At 24.6% G+C, this 19,936-nt stretch overlaps 8 protein-coding genes and 1 pseudogene across 8 annotated transcripts; 3 read left to right on the forward strand and 6 right to left on the reverse strand.

The window, feature by feature from the left end:
• The first annotated feature begins 1,295 nt into the window (after positions 1-1,295).
• Positions 1,296-1,684, forward strand: AAJ76_330004846 (hypothetical protein; annotated as a pseudogene).
• Positions 1,685-2,672: 988 nt separating this feature from the next.
• On the reverse strand, positions 2,673-4,715 carry AAJ76_330008265 (hypothetical protein; the record flags this gene model as incomplete). Its single annotated transcript, XM_024475219.1, has 1 exon — positions 2,673-4,715. The coding sequence occupies one exon, from the start codon at positions 4,713-4,715 to the stop codon at positions 2,673-2,675; it is 2,043 nt and encodes a 680-aa protein (XP_024330814.1).
• Positions 4,716-8,369: 3,654 nt separating this feature from the next.
• AAJ76_3300012810 (hypothetical protein) lies at positions 8,370-9,260 on the reverse strand (the record flags this gene model as incomplete). Its single annotated transcript, XM_024475197.1, has 1 exon — positions 8,370-9,260. One exon carries the CDS (start codon positions 9,258-9,260, stop codon positions 8,370-8,372), a length of 891 nt encoding a protein of 296 aa, XP_024330815.1.
• A 1,230-nt stretch (positions 9,261-10,490) lies between these two features.
• AAJ76_3300014604 (monothiol glutaredoxin grx5) lies at positions 10,491-11,054 on the reverse strand (the record flags this gene model as incomplete). Its single annotated transcript, XM_024475198.1, has 1 exon — positions 10,491-11,054. The coding sequence occupies one exon, from the start codon at positions 11,052-11,054 to the stop codon at positions 10,491-10,493; it is 564 nt and encodes a 187-aa protein (XP_024330816.1).
• A 1,867-nt stretch (positions 11,055-12,921) lies between these two features.
• On the forward strand, positions 12,922-14,358 carry AAJ76_3300016472 (hypothetical protein; the record flags this gene model as incomplete). The annotated part of the gene is made up of 1 exon (XM_024475199.1): positions 12,922-14,358. One exon carries the CDS (start codon positions 12,922-12,924, stop codon positions 14,356-14,358), a length of 1,437 nt encoding a protein of 478 aa, XP_024330817.1.
• Positions 14,359-15,321: 963 nt separating this feature from the next.
• On the reverse strand, positions 15,322-15,780 carry AAJ76_3300019330 (hypothetical protein; the record flags this gene model as incomplete). The annotated part of the gene is made up of 1 exon (XM_024475200.1): positions 15,322-15,780. One exon carries the CDS (start codon positions 15,778-15,780, stop codon positions 15,322-15,324), a length of 459 nt encoding a protein of 152 aa, XP_024330818.1.
• An 80-nt stretch (positions 15,781-15,860) lies between these two features.
• Positions 15,861-16,193, reverse strand: AAJ76_3300019743 (hypothetical protein; the record flags this gene model as incomplete). Its single annotated transcript, XM_024475201.1, has 1 exon — positions 15,861-16,193. The coding sequence occupies one exon, from the start codon at positions 16,191-16,193 to the stop codon at positions 15,861-15,863; it is 333 nt and encodes a 110-aa protein (XP_024330819.1).
• A 513-nt stretch (positions 16,194-16,706) lies between these two features.
• AAJ76_3300022746 (glutamyl aminopeptidase) lies at positions 16,707-19,196 on the reverse strand (the record flags this gene model as incomplete). The annotated part of the gene is made up of 1 exon (XM_024475202.1): positions 16,707-19,196. One exon carries the CDS (start codon positions 19,194-19,196, stop codon positions 16,707-16,709), a length of 2,490 nt encoding a protein of 829 aa, XP_024330820.1.
• Positions 19,197-19,342: 146 nt separating this feature from the next.
• AAJ76_3300022893 (60s ribosomal protein l18) lies at positions 19,343-19,927 on the forward strand (the record flags this gene model as incomplete). The annotated part of the gene is made up of 1 exon (XM_024475203.1): positions 19,343-19,927. One exon carries the CDS (start codon positions 19,343-19,345, stop codon positions 19,925-19,927), a length of 585 nt encoding a protein of 194 aa, XP_024330821.1.
• Between the last annotated feature and the right edge of the window lie 9 nt (positions 19,928-19,936).

Below are 19,936 nucleotides of genomic sequence, written 5' to 3' on the forward strand. Positions count from 1 at the left end.
AATCACAAATAGCTATCTTAGAATGGTTTTTAATGACTTTTTTAGAGCTTCAGATTGATTACTTCTTTATAATGCAAAAAGTTCCACAAAACGGCTTATATATCTCTTATTAGGATATCTTAAAAACACATTTATCTTAACTTTGGCCCAGATTCCTTCTATTGCATTAGTATGAATACCTGCAGGATTGTCTACAAAATTAATACTATGATTAACCGTGCGGTATAGATATCCTTCTTTATGTAAGTTATAACCCCACCAACAATTTATATAAACAATACTAACATGAAGAACATACTTTTTAATTATCTAATTAATGTTTCTGATTTTCTTTTTTTAATTGTAATAAGACTATAAGTCTTGCTGGTGATCGTTCTACCATAACTAATACTTAAACTTTTTCTTCCTGTAGCCTTGATGATATTTACATTTACCAAAATTAATTCATCTATTTTCACTACCACGCCAGGGCCACTTATTTTAATGTTACTTAAAATACATTTTTTTGTTTTTTTATAATACGACCTACACTTTTTTTGTTTAAGCATGTCAAAAGTTTTTAATTTTATAACTAGCATTATTAATATATAAACAAATTTTTTTGTGCTATATGTAACCAATGAGCTTTTGCATTAAAGGAAGGTTTGTTTTTAATTAAATTAAAATCCTTTTTACAATCTCATTTAGCACCTTTCACCATATTTGATAGCTCCTTCTTAAATGATTACTTTTTAAATAAAGCCTACAAAAGCATCCCTGTACAACCACATTTAAAAAATTATGTAAAATATTTTCAGTTTGTTCATACTCCTTCTTCATTTTGATTTTGATTTTTGGGGGTTAAAAAATTTTAAACGGCAAGCTAAAATGTAGAAAATTAAATTACTCTTTAGCTAAAATAAGTTTTTAATTTAAAAAGTTTATCAAATACTATCTTAAAAATAATACACTTCTACCAGTTCTAGCATAAAATTTTTTTGTAGAACAAAAGTATTGTATTTTTTTTAACTCACTAGATTGATTTAATCTCAAACACAAAAAATAAATTTAAAAATGGCCGGTTGATTAAATTAAAATTATTCCTACAAAAATGTATTTAAGGCTGCTATACGAAATAACTCTTTTATAAATAATTATACTTTTTAATTATTTTCTTTTTTAATTAGTCAGAAAAAGACACAAATTGGATTTATGGATATAACACAAAATAGTATTTTGCCCCTTTTATGTCACAAATTTATAACTAATTTACTAAATTTGGCCCATGTATAATTTTTACTATTTTTAAAGCATCCGTGAGAGGTAGTGATCCAAATATAGCAATCTATAATTCGAATTTTTTTATTAGAAAATGTCTAATAGTATTTTTATTATTATTTAACATAGTTATGATAATGTTATTATACTTTAATAAAAGATTTGATATACTGAAATATGGAATGACAACTATAAAAGAAATAACAACAATATCAAATATTTTTTTGTTAAATAATCCTACTATACAAAAAATGGAAATATAGATGAAATTATTAATCCTAACGTAGCGTTACCTAGCGAAGGTGCCGCATCAGTTTTACTAGATTGTCTTGTAATCTGTATATTAGTTAGAATTTTAATTTTTTATAGCTATTGGTGGTGCAGTTTATATTTAGTAATTTTCAATGCTATTTTTTTTTATTTATTGAATTAAATTGTATCGTATTTTCTTTTAAAATACAACCCCAATTATAATAATTTAAAAAGTTTATTATTCTTATCTTCTATAATTTCTATCATGGGGATTTTATTTATATTTATAAATTGATGGGTGTTACAGATGTTAGTAGACAGCCTGTTTCAACTGTCAAAACAATAAGTTTAACATGTAAGGGCACCACAAAATGCTATAGTAAACTAAAAATTAAATAATTTTTATTACAAATTTAAATGAACTTTTTTTTCATATCTATATTTTTTTATTCATAAAACTTGCTTACGCTATCCCGTTTATAAAACGAGACTAAAAATACAAAGTATGCTTTCTTTTATTTAATTATGTGTATTGTCTTTATGCATGTATGAATTGTTTTAAATTTGATTTCTTTTAGTTAAAAAATACGGCACTGGCGCACATTTTACAATTTGAAAAGTTGAATAGAACTGAAGTGTGATATTACAGCCACTAAAAATATTGTAAGTCAAAATTTAATTTAATTATTTTCTTTTGTAATCTAGATGGGTAAAAATAAATATTAATAGTTAAAATAAATTAAAGTTATTGACATGGTGCAAATCATACGACGATATCACAACCACTATAGAAACTTAAAGTCAAATAATTTATTAAAAATATTCGTTTTTCTTCGTAATTTCGATGGGTAGAATAAATTTTATTACTAATCTATGACGCACTATAACTTAACTTCTGTTTTGCAGAGGATTAAGCTAACTTTGTTTGCTAATCAGGACCATTGCCGCAGCTATATTTTCCTCACCAGAAATTTTAAAGTCCCCAGCCCCCCTAGGTATAAATATAAATTAATATTTATAGCAAAATAAATTAAAACAAATGTCATATGGTAAATAGTACCACAATTATTTAAACACGATTAATTTCAAATACTATACACATAAAACATAAAAAACATACGAACCATTAGTAAATAATAGCCTTTCTCTAAAATAAAATTATTTTAATTAGTTAAATATGCCTGCCAGGAGCCGACATCTAGATGGAATGTTAAGAATTGTTTGTATGCATAAAGCTTGATCGTCTTTTGACGCAAAACATGGAAGGCTGTAAGACGTTTAATATATTTAAAAAATCTTTTTACTTGGGTTTCATCAATGGGCATCTCAAGATTGCTATCTAAAACTAATGTATAAAACACTTCATCAAATATTTCATCATCAGAAATATTATTATTTATAATCATATTACAAAAAGCCCATTGTAATACATCATTTTTGGAATTATAGTCATAATAGTTTTTCATGTAAATTTCATTAATTTTTTCACTGGGTTTATCTTTATAAACTTTTGTATAGTCCTTTTCCAGTTTATTAGTGTCTTCTAAAAGGCCAAAATATTTTATCAATAGAACTTTAAATTGCTTTTTTAAGCCCTCTTTAGTCCAAAAAATTTTATAGTCTATAATAAAATTTGGCAAATTAGAATATAATTTTCGTATTTTTAATAAGTCTAATTCTAGCTTATTACAATTCTCTCGATGTTTTGTGTATTGCTGGATGTAATGATTATCACATTTATTTTTAGCATCTAGTGATTTGTAGAATTCTCTAATACTTTCAATATTAAATATTATCTTTTTCCAATCTTCCAATGGATATGGTGTAAGACATCTAATATTCAATTTAATGTATTTATCTGGATCAAAATTTTTATTAAATTCCAATTCATTCTCGTATTTTAGAAATATACTTTTATCAAATCTAAAAACTTTACTTTGAAAATTTTTGCCCCGGCTTACATTTTCTGTACTTCTTTCTTCAGTTTTATTATTAAATATATGTTTGTGACATTCATTTTGTGAAAATAATTTAGGAAAATAATCGGAAGAAGCGCTTATCAATTTATCCCATATACATTTGCATTCATTTAAAAAGACATCTTCTTTAGATAAATATAAAGCCTGTTTGCGCACATTTTTTATTTCTTTTCTTAAAATTTGTAACTCGATAGATTTTATTAAGTATGTAGATTCATAATCTTCGACTGCACAATCTCTCAAATAAGTTACATAATTTATGTCATCATTTCTAAACTCAGGAACATGAAATTTACAAGTTATTTCCATTTGCTTTGACTCAATTACAGACCAATCACACCATAACAAAGTAACTTCTGAAACAAATTTTAATAAATAAATATAAATAAAAGTTAGCAATTCATTATCGTAAGTGTCTAGGTATAAAACTTCAGGTATAATTTTTTCAAAGACAATTTTATGAACATTAAGTAACTTAAATGGCTTAAATGAAGTTGTTGCTAATTTTTTTTCAAAAAAGTTAATTCCAACTTGTTTAAAAGGACTAAAACGAATGCTTGATTTTTCTGTACCAATGATAGAAAAAAGCAATTGATCAAAAAAATACAAAGTACCTCGAAAAGGCCTATACATGGCGTTATTACGATTTAGACCAAATTTGCCTTTTTTTCTATTACAATTATTTGCATTAGAAAATTCGTTGATTCTGCACAAAAACGTATTAACATCTAAATCAGTAATTCTTTTCTCAAACTGTAAAATAACGAACATGATATTTTGCATAACATTAACCTCTTTCTCATCTAGTTTTAGATAAGACGAAATTTTCTTTGTTACTCGATAAAATTTTTCCAAATCTTTTTCTAGTATAAAAAATGAAGTTTTAAAAAAAATTTCTTGTTTTGTAATTTCTTTCAACAAATATAATATATTAAATGCTATTTTATCTTCTTGTTTAATAACAATAACTTCTTCATAATTTATTTTATGAATCAACATCAGTGCTGAATCCCCTAATCTAAAAAAGTTATCGTCAAAAAAAGTGTCAAGTACAATCTCTAAGATTTGTTGCATGGATGATGTTTCTTCAGAATTATTGGTCTCGGATAATAAATATTTATGGTAAAATTCTATTGTTGTTCTGTATATTTGATGTGTTCTTTGATTATTAATACTTATATTAGAATAAATTTTTATCAAATAAATAAAAATAATATAAAAAATCATTATAGAGGGCTAAAATTTTTAAAAGATATTTATATTTACAAAAAATATTCATAAATTATTTTATCAAAAATCTGTATTTTTTCTTTTATTAAAATGTATATTAAATAAAATTTTTAAAATTTAAAAACAAATTATATAAATTAAAAAATTAAAGACACAATTTAAATTTTTAAGTTAATAAAAACCTATCCGCTGTATACCATACCTATAGCTGATAGTTTATTTATTAAAAATTTAATATTGTAAATAATTTGTAAAAACATGAATTATTTCAAGAGAGATTTATAATTTACACCAGATAAATCAAGCGACTATTAGTATAAGTTGTATATTTCTGATTTTTTATTTTATAAATTTTTCTTTAATTAAATTTTTCTTAGAAGATACGTAAGAAAATTTTGAAAAAGTGAAGATTAAATTTAAAGATAACAAGTTTTACAATAAATTTAAACATATTAATGAGTGTCATGCATTTCAAGAGCTGACCGACGGTAACCAATGAAAGAATTTTTAATCATAACAAAGTATTCATTCTTTCAGTAATTAGTGAAATTTTTTATCAAGTATTAAATTATTAAAAAAAACTTTAAATAAAATATATTCTCATGAAAGCTTTTATTAAACACAAGTCTATATATCTCTCATTCTTAGAAAGTCGCAGTATCCCACATAGGCATGGCAGTGAGATATATTTTTATAAGAATATCATTAACTTTACAATAATCTTTAAACATTCTAGAAAGCCAACTGCTTGAACACTTTTACGAAGAATAATTAGAATTTTAGTTGGTTGGTTCTATTGCAAAAAATGTAAATTGTTGTTTATTAATTAAGAAAAAGGAAATGGTTGTGAGTAATGTATAGAAATTAGCCGATATAACGCAAAAAAAATTTGAAGAAGGATACCATTTTCAATACTAATATATTAGAAGATATGCTTGATTTATTATACAAATTGACATTGATTGCTATTATTTTTTCTAAACGAAAAACATAATCTTAATCATTTAAAGAAGAGCAATGGCATATTTTTAGAAAAAATGTTTTTAACTTTTTCAATCAACATTCTAATAAAGTAAATTAAAATATTGAAAAATACTGTTATTTAAAATCATATTATTGATAAAAGAAGTTTAGAAAATGATTAAAATCATGAAACTTGAATAGTTTAAGCAATTGCTTCAGGGAAAATTAAATAAATTTTTTATATTTTTAAATATTATTTAAGGATGACAACTAGCAAGTTTTGCATGCTTTGAATTTTTTTAAAAATTAAGGGTTAAAAGATAACTAGATTAAGATTTATATTCTAAACAAAAGTAAAGTTTAAAGAAAGTAGACAAAACTTGCTAGTTAAGCAAACTTGTCGATATAAAAATATTAATTTAAAAATACTAAAAATTATAGCTTTTCTTGATATTTAATTCTTTTTAGTAATTGTTGTTTATTTGTAACCCTCAATAATGAAGATCGGTATGCATAATAATATTTTACTAGATATAAATACACTTTTATAAAGCTTAATTGAGAATGATACTATTTCTAAAAATAATCTATGTTTACGTTGTAACAGCAGATGTTCAATGAGGCCAATTAAAAGCGAGCAAAATTCTATAATTTATCGATGCAACAAAAAAGAATGTCAAAAGACATTCAATTTTTCATTCTACAATGATTTAACCAAAGTAATTAACTTAATTAATTCGTTAATCTTGAATTAAAACTTCAACCAAATTTATCAGACTCTAATTATTGCTAATACCACCATTCGCAGATATAAAAAACTTCTGTTAGTTTGTTCTAAAAAATATTTTTTGAAAGGTCGGTATTACTAGGTGGTGAAAGTACAATTGTAGGTGTTATCCCAAGCTAATAACCAATCATTTACAACAGAATGATTGTAACAACACTGATTAAAGCCATTGGTCCTCTCTACAACCAATAAGAATTTTGTATTGATATAAAAAAGTATTTAAGAAAATTTTATTACATAAATGTAGCCGTTTTCATGATTAACTTTTACAACAAATCACTCTACATTTCTTTCCTCAACAACCGCACGTTATCGCCTAGACACGGCAGTAGAAATTGAGATAAAAGCATTTTGTTAAGGCGTGGTATTATAAGAAATTCAACTTCTACAAATGACTAATTAAGAGTTACTGTTTGGATAGTTAGATGCGTTAATCGATCAAATTTACATAAATTTTTTATATGTAAAGTTGAAAATAAAACAATATAAACACTAACAGATGCTTTTAAGGATATAATTATATCAAATGGTGTACTTAATACTGATGGATTTGTCGTCTATTCTGTAATGGCTCCTAATCTTAATTAAAATCACCATGTAGTGAATTATTCAAAAGGATTTTGTTTGATTGATGGCACATTACAAATAACATTGAAGAATTTCGATCTCTTCTAAAAAGCACAATTAGGAAAGAAAATAATATGCAAAGAAGTTTTTAAGATGATTTGATTGCTCAGTATACCTTTTAATGTAGATTTAAAGTGAATACAAAACCCGAAGAATTTGTTCGGTGGTTTGTAGAAACTATAAAGATTTTTTTTGAATTAAATTAATAGTTTTTAAATTTTGTCTAAAAATTCAAAATATGCAAAAGTCGCTAGAAGGCTTAGAAATGTATCGATTAATTAATTGATATCAGTATGCATACTTTTTAACTTTAGATTGTCAAATGACAACTATTTTTGTCGAAAGAAGTTTAGAATGAAACCACCGCGATGGTTTGATCTCTAGTTAATTATTATTGTGTCATTGCTTATAACAATCAAAACCATTAATCAGTTGTAAAAACCTATTTATCTTCTGATGTAAATAGCTATATTTCTGTAAGATTATGAATCCAAAATTAACAACTTTATAAATTGTTTTAATTTAACAATTTTAATTGTAAAAAGCTAATATTAATTTGTTTTTTTGCAAAATAACAAATTTACAATGTTTTTGTTATCTGACAGTAATGTTTACTGATATTTTTTAAACTTTATGGTTCAAAATATAGACCTATTAATAAATGAATTTTTCTTTAAAAAGTCGTCACTTGTGATTAATTTTTATACAAAGTGTAATTTTTTTTTTGATTTTAAGATTTTTAAATAATTATAGCATTTTAAAACCAAATTTAGGTGGTATTATGAAATAATTAAAGTTATTATCTGATATTTACGTATTAAATTATTCAAAAAAAATTACTATTTTTTAAATTTACAACACCAAATATTAATTAGATTTTACAATAAAATAAAAGGTCAAACAACAATTATAAATATTAATCGCACTAATTAACAAAGTTTATTGATAAAATTTAACCTAATTCTGCATTTTAAAACAATTTTATGGTTTAAAAAAGGACTAGTAAATATTATAAATAAAATCTAAAAATTAAACAGCATTTTATAAATAAACAAATTAAAATGTCATTAGAAAGAAAAAAGGTTAATGCAGATTTTTTTTGTTGAATAAAGCTAGATAAACATATTTTTAAATAACAAGTTAAACAATGTATTTTTATAGTTAATTACAACATTAGTTTATTATCATTTTTATAATAACTCAAACCAAATATTAAACTTAATCAATGAAAAATAAATACTATGAAAAGAAAAAATCAACCAAATTAACATAATTTATATCTCACACGGAACATCAAAATATTCATAAAAGTCTTTGCAATGCTTGTCATTGCAAAATAAGAATCGAGAAATAGTCATGTCTTCGACATTAAATAAATCTACTTTTCCGTCGTTTTCAATATAATAAAGTTTGAATGTATCTAAAGTAGACAAAATTTTATGCTTGTTTCCCTGTAGGCAAAAAATTAAATCGTCGTCAAAATTTCTGCTTATTCTTACAATACTTTTTTCTTGAAAAATGTAATCGGAACCATTGTACAAATACGACTCGACTTCGGCTTTAAAAAGATGGTTTTTGTAACATTGACAAAATTCTTCATCTTCCCCTTCTTCAGTAAAGTTCGGATTATGTTCATAATAAATAACATTATTCTCAAAATTCAAATATTCTGTATACGCAGCAAAAATTCTCCGATTATATTCACCAATTTCTTCTCTAGTAGGCCCCTTATCAAAAACTGTTCTAGGCTTTTTTGGCGGCTCTAAAAATGGCCATTGAAAATCATCAACTTCTACTTCGTTATTAATAGATCTTTTTTTACGATATGTTGGGCATATAGCAGGACAGTCATAGTCAAAATATTCAGCAATAAATTTATAGATTTCTGAATCAACACATTTATGCAGCATATGTGAATCTTTTGAATTCTTAAAAATAATATTATGAATTTTATCAGAGATACAATCATCATCTGAGCTTTGAATATTGTGAAAAGATAAATTATAATGATAATCAGAGTTATCAACAAAAGTGCAGTCAGAATCTGATTTATAGTGTTTTCTGTATTGCACAAATAAATCTATCATTGGCTTGTTGGCTCTAGCATATTCTTCCGCTTCTTTTAGAAAATCTTGATTTAATTTTATTTTTGAATCATCATCCATAAAAGGGTAAAATTTAATGCAAAACGTATGATCAATCAATGTAGTTAAACGGCTTAAATAATTTATTTTTAAAGGCGGTTATAATTTACTTTATTAACAAACTCATTTTTTAATTAACTTTTTGTTGTGACTGCATTTTATTGCTTTTAAAAGAATTTTTAATAAATTCATCCTCTAAAGTCATGCAAGATAAGAAATGATACAAAAATAAATTATTTAATTTTACAAAAATATATATTTGACATTTTAGTTAAACATTTGTATATTTATATACAAATGTTGATAATTACTTATATTTTGTAGAAAACAATGAATTTTTAATTTTTCCCTCCAAATGATTTTCAAAAATATTTTGTTTTATTTTTTGTTAAATTAATTAATGAACAGCAAGACTTAACAACAAGCAACTATCAGAAGATATGGAATGAAATATAGTAATAAAATAAATAAAAAGCACTTTTTAGCACAGAATTTTGTATCATAAACGGCCTTTTTCTCAAATCGTCTAAAAATACAAATGCCATAAAAGCGATTTTTATCTTTTCAATTTCTATTTATGCATTTTACGTATTATTTAAAATATCTAAAAGCTTATAAAACTTTATCCTAAGGCTTCAATATATTAACTTACACTAGTATTTTGTAATTATTAAGCACTTAATAGTTATTTAAAAGTTTTTTTATAATTTAGAAATTAAAATTTAATTAGAAATTGTAACTATAAACTATTTTTGGGCAATGTATTTAATTTATTTACAATAAAGCATTTGCATAATTTTGTTGCATTAAATTAAACAGTTATATAACTAAAACATGTAGTATAGGTTAGTTAATATTTACTTGAATTACTTAACTTATAACGTTTATTTATTACACTTAAAAATACCAACTTTGACAATAATTTTTTCCATATGTTTACTTATTTCTTGACTTTATTTTGTTACCAGAAAAACTACCGACGGATGATATTTTCAAAAAAAAATATTCATTTTATATGTGTGTTTAATTAATTCTACTCAGATAATTTAGCATGGTAAAACGTTTTGCTGATTTGTTTAATCTGTCAGATTGAGCTTAATAATTGAAGGATTGGAACTTGTACGAGCGACAGTATTATTATTAGTATGTAGAAAATAATTTGTCAAGTGTTTGACGCTAAAAAATTTAAACTTTTTTAAACATATATTTATGTCAAAGTTCTGCCTTGTTTACATATTAAGTTGCTAAAAATTACTGTTTATTTAAAATCTTTGTCAGCTCTTCTGTTTCGTTAAGTTTTTTAAGTATATCACAACCACCTATTAATTTACCGTTAACAAATAACTGAGGAAAAGTTGGCCATTTATTCACTTCCTTAATCTTCTCTGCCATTTCTTTATTCTTAAGTACATTATAGTAAACTATTTCATCCAAATTAACATTATTGTCTTTTAGTATTTGTATAACCTCTTTACTAAAGTGGCAGTATGGATCAAACAAATCTCCTTTTATAAACAATACAATTTTACAACTATTAATAATTCTTTTAACTTCTCTTTCTAATAAAAGCTGTTTATCTTCAACATAATTTTTTATATTGTCATTTTTTAAGTAAATTACTTTTTTATAAAATAACAATGCAGGAAGAGTTTCAAGGTTGTATCGTGCTACCACTGCGTTTCTTAATTCTTGTTTGCTGCAATTGATTATACGTATATTTTGTTCCATTCCTGGTGGAATCTCGTTCTCATAGAAAAGTACAATATTGTCATAATCTATATCTGCGAAAGTATTTTTTTTCTTGTTATATTCCATTAAAAGGGTATTATTTCATGATGCTTTGTCTGCAATTTAAATTTTATAAGAAAACTAAACATTTAAAATTGTAGTCATAGTCCTTATTACATTTTAATATCGAAAATATCAATAATGTATTTTTTACACATCCTATCTTTAAATACACAAGAAATTTTTATATAGAATAAAAAATACTTTATAAGCTTCTTTATTAAAACGCTTATAAATTAATAGATTGTATTGTAAATAATAATGTTAGTAATTAATATTTTACACTAATTTTATTAATGATTAATATGCTCATTGTAAATATAATTGGGCTGTCTCTTATTTGTCTAATTAATACTTTTTAGACAAAATATACAAAAAAATTATAATAATATTGTTTGCTTCAAATTTAAATTCTCTTGTATATATGAAAAACAAAATAATACAACTAATATTAAATTAAAAAAGGTTTGCTAACGTAGTACATTAAGTTTTTTTGTGATAAATTATTAATTAACGGCTTAATATCTTAGTAGAAAAACAATGCTGAACGGCAAAAACAACCGATTTAAGATAAGAAATACAAAAATGAAAAAATTTTGCACAGTATACTTTAACATCGCTGTTTTGTTTGTATAACAAAAAACGTGTCATTAAGAATATTAGAAGTTTTTGATTAAAATTGATTGGGTTTTTTAAATAAAGTGAACATGAGCAAAATATATATCTAAAGTGTCTACTGTTGGACTTAGGTAAAAACATCATTATTGATAAAAAATACTTTTATATTTATTAAAGACCAAAAATCTGTGAAATCTTGATGTATCAAGAATAGATTACTTTAAGTACCCATCAAAAACCGTTTACGCCAAAGTTGTGTTGTTTCACTAAACTGATTTTCTCTTCAACTGGATACATATTGATCTTAACATCTATAATTTTATGTATACCTTTCTACTATACGAAAAATTATAAAAAATGAATTAATTTTTATTTAAATTATTTTAAAGATCCTGACTTTTTAGCTAAGCACAGTCAAGCCTTAATTTTTACTAAAAATAGGATATAAAAGCGGCTTAATTAAGGTAACTTTAAGCAGTTTATTATCCTTCTTTAGAGCTATTAATATTTTAAAAAATAAATCAATAAAAAATTGATTGTCTTACACAAGAACTGTCAAACATTATGGATGTTGACGTTTCTTGGTACTATAATAAAATACTAAAGACTATTTTATCTTTATTTAGAGATATTAATGTCGGCTGACATTTCCTTTTATGTTGTGATTTAATTTTCACATAATTATTTTGATCTTAAACCAAAGAATATATCAAGCAGCAAACTTGAATGCCAAAGGCATAGCTTTACTGATAAATAATTCTAATAAGTTTATTTATACTGCTGTTCCATCTCAATATTATAATATTTTTTAATTTAAACAAATAAAATTGTTGTTTTAAGCAGTATAAATGCACCTTACATTTTGTTTATGAACAAACAAAACATAATTTATTTATTAAATTTTTTTTTCACAAAAAAATAAATTAAATTGATAAACCATCCATTAAAAATTGATTTTATTTAAAAAAATAACACTGCAATTTATTACTTAAAAATCACCTTTTTATATAATATCTAAAAAACTAAGAGTTATTGAAATACAAACTTTTTGTAGTAAAGCAAAAAAAACTTTGTGTTGTTACTAAAAGGTTGGTTTTTTGCAAATACGGTTTTATTTGAAGTAACATTGTAAATGTTAACATGTCAACGGACTCATAATAGTGATTTTTGAGGTTTTTGACATTAAGAGTAACATCCAACACTTTATCTATTGGTTTCTATATTTACTCCTTAAAAAAAGGAGCAAGTATATATAAAAAAGTTTTAAACATTTTGTATGAACAAAAAAGGGACAACAGCTAAAAAAAGTAATCTTAAAGCAAATAATCCCATTTTAAAGTCTTCTAACTACGATGAAATACAATACATAGATGAATGGATTGATTACATGAAAGATTATAGTCAATCAAGTAGTTTGTTATTGAGTAGTGAACACGACGAAGAATCTTCATTTTCGTCTATTATGAATTTTTATTTGTCAGGTGAAGAAAAATATCTTTTGTCTTCGGAAGATTTAAAATGCGATTTAAGTCATAGAGAAGAAAAAAGGGAATTAAAGATGGTAAATTATGAAGAAGAAAGTGAAGATTTTGAAAGTGTAGATCTTTGTTCTAAGGAAAATTTGGTAGATTCAAATGCAATGAATAATTGTAGTGATGAGTTGGACAAATTAAGTATTAATAGTGATGATTTCGATAAATTAAGTATTTGTAGCGAAAATTCTGATAAACTAAGCATTTGTAGTGAAAACACAAATGATCTAAAAATTATTAAAGAAGAATCAGAGTCTCAGAACACAAATTGTAAGCAATTGACTAATTTAGATAAACAAAATTCAATTATATTAGAGGATGTTGAACTTATAAATCTCAATAAATATAATGAATACACTTCACCTGTACGAATTGAAAAAAATATAAAACCTTTTAAAGTACAAATAACCAGAATAGAAACCCCAGTAATGATAACAAAAAATAAACAGTCTAAACCTTTATTGAGTCAATATTTTAGCGAAGACTCGTCTTCTCCTAATAAAACATTCGGTTTAATTAGTGAAGCAAAAAATCGAACAATTCAACAAAACAAAAGAACTGAATCAGATGTACCGTTAAGAAAATTTGTAATTGAAACAGATCAAAGTGTTATTAACATTAAAGATATTTTAAAATTGAATGACCTTAAAAATCGAACTATAATAGGACAAATATTAAAGAGAAGTTCAAAAGGCTATTATACAGAAAATTGGGTATCCCTTAGAGAAACGTTTTTTACATGTTATAATTCCAAACCACATAAAAAAAGTTCTAGTTGTGTAATGAACGAAAGAAATGGAGATATTGAACATCCATTAGATTCTTCTCAGTTTTTAACAAGAAAATATTCTATAGATCTTTTATATAGCAAGCTTTATGTTTCAAAAAATAGAGGAAAGTCGAGTATATTTTCTTGTTTTTCAGAAGCTATTCCTGCAGAAGAAGATCTTGTAGATATTACTGATGTAGTAGTAACAAATGTAAAAGAATCTACCATGGGATACACCCTTACTCTTAAAAAAGAAGATAGAAATGCAGAAATAAATCTTAACTGTCTTAATTTTGCTTTTAAAACTAATGATGGGTACAGATTTTTTAAGGTTAAAAATTTAACTGAATATTTGACTTGGAATGTCGCATATAGATTTAGAAAAAACCAGGTTTCCTTAAATATTGGCTGAAATAAATGTAAGTTTAAAATATTTTTTTAAAAACTATGTGATTTTTATGTTTGCAAAATTGCTATTTAAAAAAAGTTAATTTTTTTATTTGTAACAGAAATATAAAATTTTAATAAAAAAGTTGTAAATTAATTAGTTTTATATATAAAAAAATTAATTAACATATTATTATGTTTAAAGTTCTAAATAAATAACTAACAAATTATATTAACTTAATGTTAAATATTATTATAAGGAATTTAGTTGCAGAATAAAAAACAATTTTTTTACAAAAAATTTTAAAAATATTACTAGACAATGGTTTAACGTCTAGTCAAAAAATAAAGCTTTATTATACAAATATCATGTTTTATATTTTTTAAACCGATTTAACAGTAATTATATTCAAAATATTTATAATAAATGTTGTTTACAGCGGAGGAGGGTGATGATGCTAGCTTAAAAAGAGAAAAACAAAATAAGCACGATCAGTACGGAAGCAAAGAAATAATGTAAGAAAAATATTTAACCCAAAAATAAATTAATATTTAGATAAATATCTTTATGCATAATATCTTTAAATAAAATAATGAAGTAAAGTTTGATGTATATTTAAACTTAATTATTTATGTTATAAAAAAATATTTTTATTAAATAGCAGCCCTAAAATTGTATATTTTCATAGAAAAACAACTTAAACAGATACGTCAATTTTTTATAACTATTGCCAGAACATAGACTAAAATCAAAAAAATTTTGTAATTCTATCAAATATAAACCGGATTTATTACAATTTTGAAAAAAAAATTTTTTTATGAGGTAAATGGAAAATAACATTGTAAATAACACATCAAGAACGTAAAGTATTTTTTACTCAAGAATATTTATGACAACTTAATATAAAAAGCTATAAATGTTTCACATGCAAGAAAAAAAGTTTTTTAAGTGTACAAATTGGTCTTAATGACAATATTTTTAAAAGACCTATTGTTTATTAATTATTTCTACAAAATTGCCTTTAAATATTATTTTCATAAGAAGTATATAAGACAATCCCAGTAAAAAAAATAAAGCTACACAACTAAAAATAGATGTATATGAAATATTAGAATTTTCAGTATCATAGATTCTATTTTTTGGTACAATTTTTTCTGTAATAGTATATTCTACCTTTTTCTTTCCATTTAACTGCTTAGCACTTCTCTTTACAAAAATAAAATCTCTATAATTACTAAAATCTATATTTCTTCTTCTAAAATTTTCTTTGATCTGATCATTTATTAAAGGAAGTACTTCAACCAATTCGTTTCTCAAAAACTTTTCTAGTTCGTCATTTGGTATATTTAATTTGTCGTATGTGATCATGGATTTGGCTTTATTAAAGTTATGTCTATGCTTTCCTTCATTTATTGCAAATAAAAGAATGATATAATTAAAATACATGAATTGTTTATTCAAAATGTATTTATATACATTTTCTAACAGCTCTAAATATTTACATGTTTTATATTTATATTGTGTATTTATGTAAGACTATGAAGATTGGTAGTTACACGAATATAACAAGAGCATGTTTCACACTCTACTCGATCATATTTTATATTTCTTTGGTCGTAAGATGTACCACATCTACAAACAGTTACATTAATTTTATTTAAGGGGCATAACAGAAAAAAATTTTCGTCTGACTTGTTGGTTATATATTCTTCATATGCTTTTCGTAGAACAAGATACGAATTTATTGTATCTTTCTTAGATTTGTCTGGATGAAGTTTATATAATTCAGTCTTGTACGCTTTTTTTAGATCTTCATCTGAGCATTCATAAGGTAGATTAAGCAAGTAATGTATAGACATAAAAAGGGGTTATTAATTTAAAGCAAGAATTTATTTGTTCAAAAAATATAAAAAAAGATTTTTATATTTCAAAGTTGGCTTTAGATTTTACCAGTTAGTTATTAGTAGAATTACAATTTTATAAATTTATATGTGTATCAAGTGCAGAGTTTAATATAATTTATGTAAAACTAAAGTAAAAATTAAATTGTTTAAATACTTGTAAACAGTAAACCAAATCAAAACGATTGATTAAAAACAAAGTATAAAAATTACAAAAGACAGGAGAAATATTATAGTAAAATTTTTATTTATTTTATAAAAAAGGGATGTTATTATACAAAAACTATCTATATTAAATCAAGTTTAGCACTATATATTAATTTTCCAAATCTTATTAAATTTAAAATTTGTACATTGACAAAATTACATTTTAATACATTACTATCTTAATACAATTTATAAAATGTCAAATTTGCACAGTTAAAATGAATTTATATGTTTGAAAAAAAATTGACAACTTCAAAAAATTGTTTATTCTATCAAAAAAGGCTTTGGGTTTCTTTTTTTAAAATCAGCAAATATTGTATTAGTTTCTAATATTTTTTTAACAGTCAAATTATTATCGATGTTATTTAGAAAACCCGATATATTGGCTACTATATCAGAATCGAATACACCGCATAATACATGTGCCATAGAAGTATTTATTATACTCTCATTGTTTACATATGTTTTGATTTTGTTATAATTATTAATAAAATATCCAATTATCCTATTTTTAAATTTTATATTCATCGACAAACCAAGAAAATAATAGCTTAAATTTTGCCTCTCAAGTTCTTCATATAGATTTAAAACTTTAGATATATTCTCCTCCTCTTGTACAGCTCCTAGTGCTTTCATTGCCATAAGTCGTATATTTGAAATTGGTGAAGTTTTTGACAGTTGAATAATTTCGTCAAGATTATCATCTACAACCGACACAAACATCGCGTAAACATAATCCGGACTTATGAGACCTCTACCGGATCTAAATATTTTGTAAAAACTTTTAAATCTTTTAATTACATTTTGATCGTTTATAAAAGCTGCGCTATTTAAAAGTAGCCCGCTAAATAACTTAGTAGAAATAGAATTAGTATCTTCTTCAAAATATTTCATATGTTTTTTTAAAATTAGTGCTATAGTGTCTTTAATATAAGTGGCTTGTTCATCATCACTGTAATAAATTTGATATAATTTTTTTAGATTTCCAATAATAGATTTCATAGATTCATAATCGTAGTCTTTTGATACGTTAGTTATTATTTTTACTACCCACGCAATGTCTACATATCCTCCAAATGCAAGCGCAAACAAGTCGTTTATAAAATTAAGCCTGTCTTTATTACTACTAAAAAAATTAAACGTTCTTTCCATTACATCCTTCGGATATAAAACTCTATAAAACCCCACATTAGACAAGTTTAATTTATAAATTTTACTTTGTTTAGAAATTGTAAGAGTATTTTGTGACATTAAATGTACTTGTGGTGCATTATCCTTAAATTGTATAGTTACAGGTATTATCCAATTTTTTTCGTCTTGATTTTTTGTTCCAGCAAAAAATCTTGTTTGTGTAATAATTAGATTATTATTTTCTTCTTTTACAGAAAGCAAAGGAAATCCTTCTTGATTGAGCCACGAATTAGCCATCCTGGTCGTAAGTTTAGAGTTTTCTTGAAAAGTAAAAAAATCGTTTGATTCTGCATTAGAATACTTAAAATGCTTTAAATATTTTTGAATGCTCTTGCGGAAAGATTCGTGTCCAACAAAATTTTCAATCATTCGAATTAACGATGCGCCTTTATTGTATGAAATAAGATCAAAAATTTGGTTTATCTCATCTGGATCTTGAACTTCGACTGCCACTGGATGTGTACTGTGTAAAGAATCATAACTCATACCTTCTTCAAGTGTCATATTAATGAAATTCAGCCAGATATCAAAATCAATAATATTTTTAGGCAAATTATAAATCGCCATGGTTGCAGCCCAGGTTGCAAACCCTTCATTGAGCCACAAATCATTCCACCAATTCATTGTTACAAGATTGCCAAACCACATATGAGCCAATTCGTGACATACAGTATCTATTACTCTGATCTTAGATGCTGTTGCATCTGTAGCTGGATTATATAACAATGAAGTTTTTCTAAAAGTAACTAATCCCCAGTTCTCCATAGCACCCATTGCAAATTCTGGTATGGCTACTAGATCTAATTTAGGAAACGGATATTTAATATCAAAATAATTTTCAAAAAAATCTAAAGCATATTTTGCGACATTTATTGCTAGTCTTCCATTTTTAATATCAGACTTATCTGCATATATTGTTATAGGTATTTTATTATTTTTCGTTGTCATTTGTATACTCTCAAGCTTACCTACGACAAAAGCAACAAGATAAGTTGACATAGGCTCGGTATCATTAAACAAGTAAGTATTTCCGTCTTTTTTATTTAGTGAAGAGTTAGATAATACAATATTGTCCGGTGGTGCCGTTATTTTTATTCTAAACCGGGCTTTCATATCAGGTTGATCAAAGCATGGAAAAGCTTTTCTTGCATAAGTAGGTTCAAAATGTGTAGAATAAAGTGTATTATCATTATAATTGCTTTTGTATATCCCATCCATCCCTTCAGAATATTTACTTCTATACTTTATCTCTAGTTTATATTCTTCATCAGTTAAAAGAGGGTTGTGAAAAAATATATCTACAGTATTTTTTTCACTGAAAAATGTACCTTGAAAAACCTTGTCAGATACAAATAAATTTATGGATTGTATATCAAGATCTTCGGCATTTAGTATAACTTTTTTTGTTTTTTTCTTTGTTTTAAAATATATTTCTGTTGTACCTTCAAATAAGTCAGGCGTAATTGTAAAATGTAAATTATAATGAAATGGTATTATTTTGTTACTTAGTACTTTTTTGTAAGTTAATGTGTACACCAAAACCAGCTTTATAAGTAGTATCATTATTGTGTTTATATCCAATAGAATTTTATATAATTTATTTATTTTGTTTTAAATCATAGTTTTTAATACTAAGATTAATAGTTTCAACAAATTATTTTGACTGTTGTAACCATTTCAATTTATTTAAATATTTTTTTATCCCTAAAATGGTAGTAAAATTTTCAAAAAAAGTTATACCGAAATCTACTATAATTAAACGAAAAACTGTCAGATCACCCAACCCTTTATTGCAATCCTTGGCAGATTTTTACATAAAGGTGGCAAAGAATTGTTCATTTGATGATATTAAAAGAATTGCTAAGCGTCTTACTATGTCAAATAAAGATCGACCAGTGGTTCGTGTTTCCGAGATTGTAAAAGCATTAGACAATGACACAGATAAAGTGGCTGTTGTTGTAGCTAAAGTGTTAGATGATGAAAGGTTAGTTACCTTACCTCCCATGAGAATTGTTGCTTTAGATTGGTCTAAGTCCGCCCAAGAGAAGGTTGAAAGGGGCAATGGATCTTTTTTTACTTTAGATCAATTGTTCAAAATATGCACCGATCTTAATAATATTGTGTTAGTACAGGGAGATAGAATGAAAAGAAAAAGTGCGAAATTTTGGGGTAAATCGCCTGGACAGAAAGGTTCTTCTACATTACCTAGGGCTAATAAGAAACAACGTGGTGGTGAAAAGAGAATACGCATGAAAGGTAGAAAGACGGCTACTAAAAAGTCAACAAGCGATTAAATAATTAAG

This window comes from Vairimorpha ceranae, assembly GCF_000988165.1.
Source record: "Vairimorpha ceranae strain PA08 1199 chromosome Unknown NODE_33, whole genome shotgun sequence".
In the NCBI taxonomy this organism is placed as follows: domain Eukaryota; kingdom Fungi; phylum Microsporidia; family Nosematidae; genus Vairimorpha; species Vairimorpha ceranae.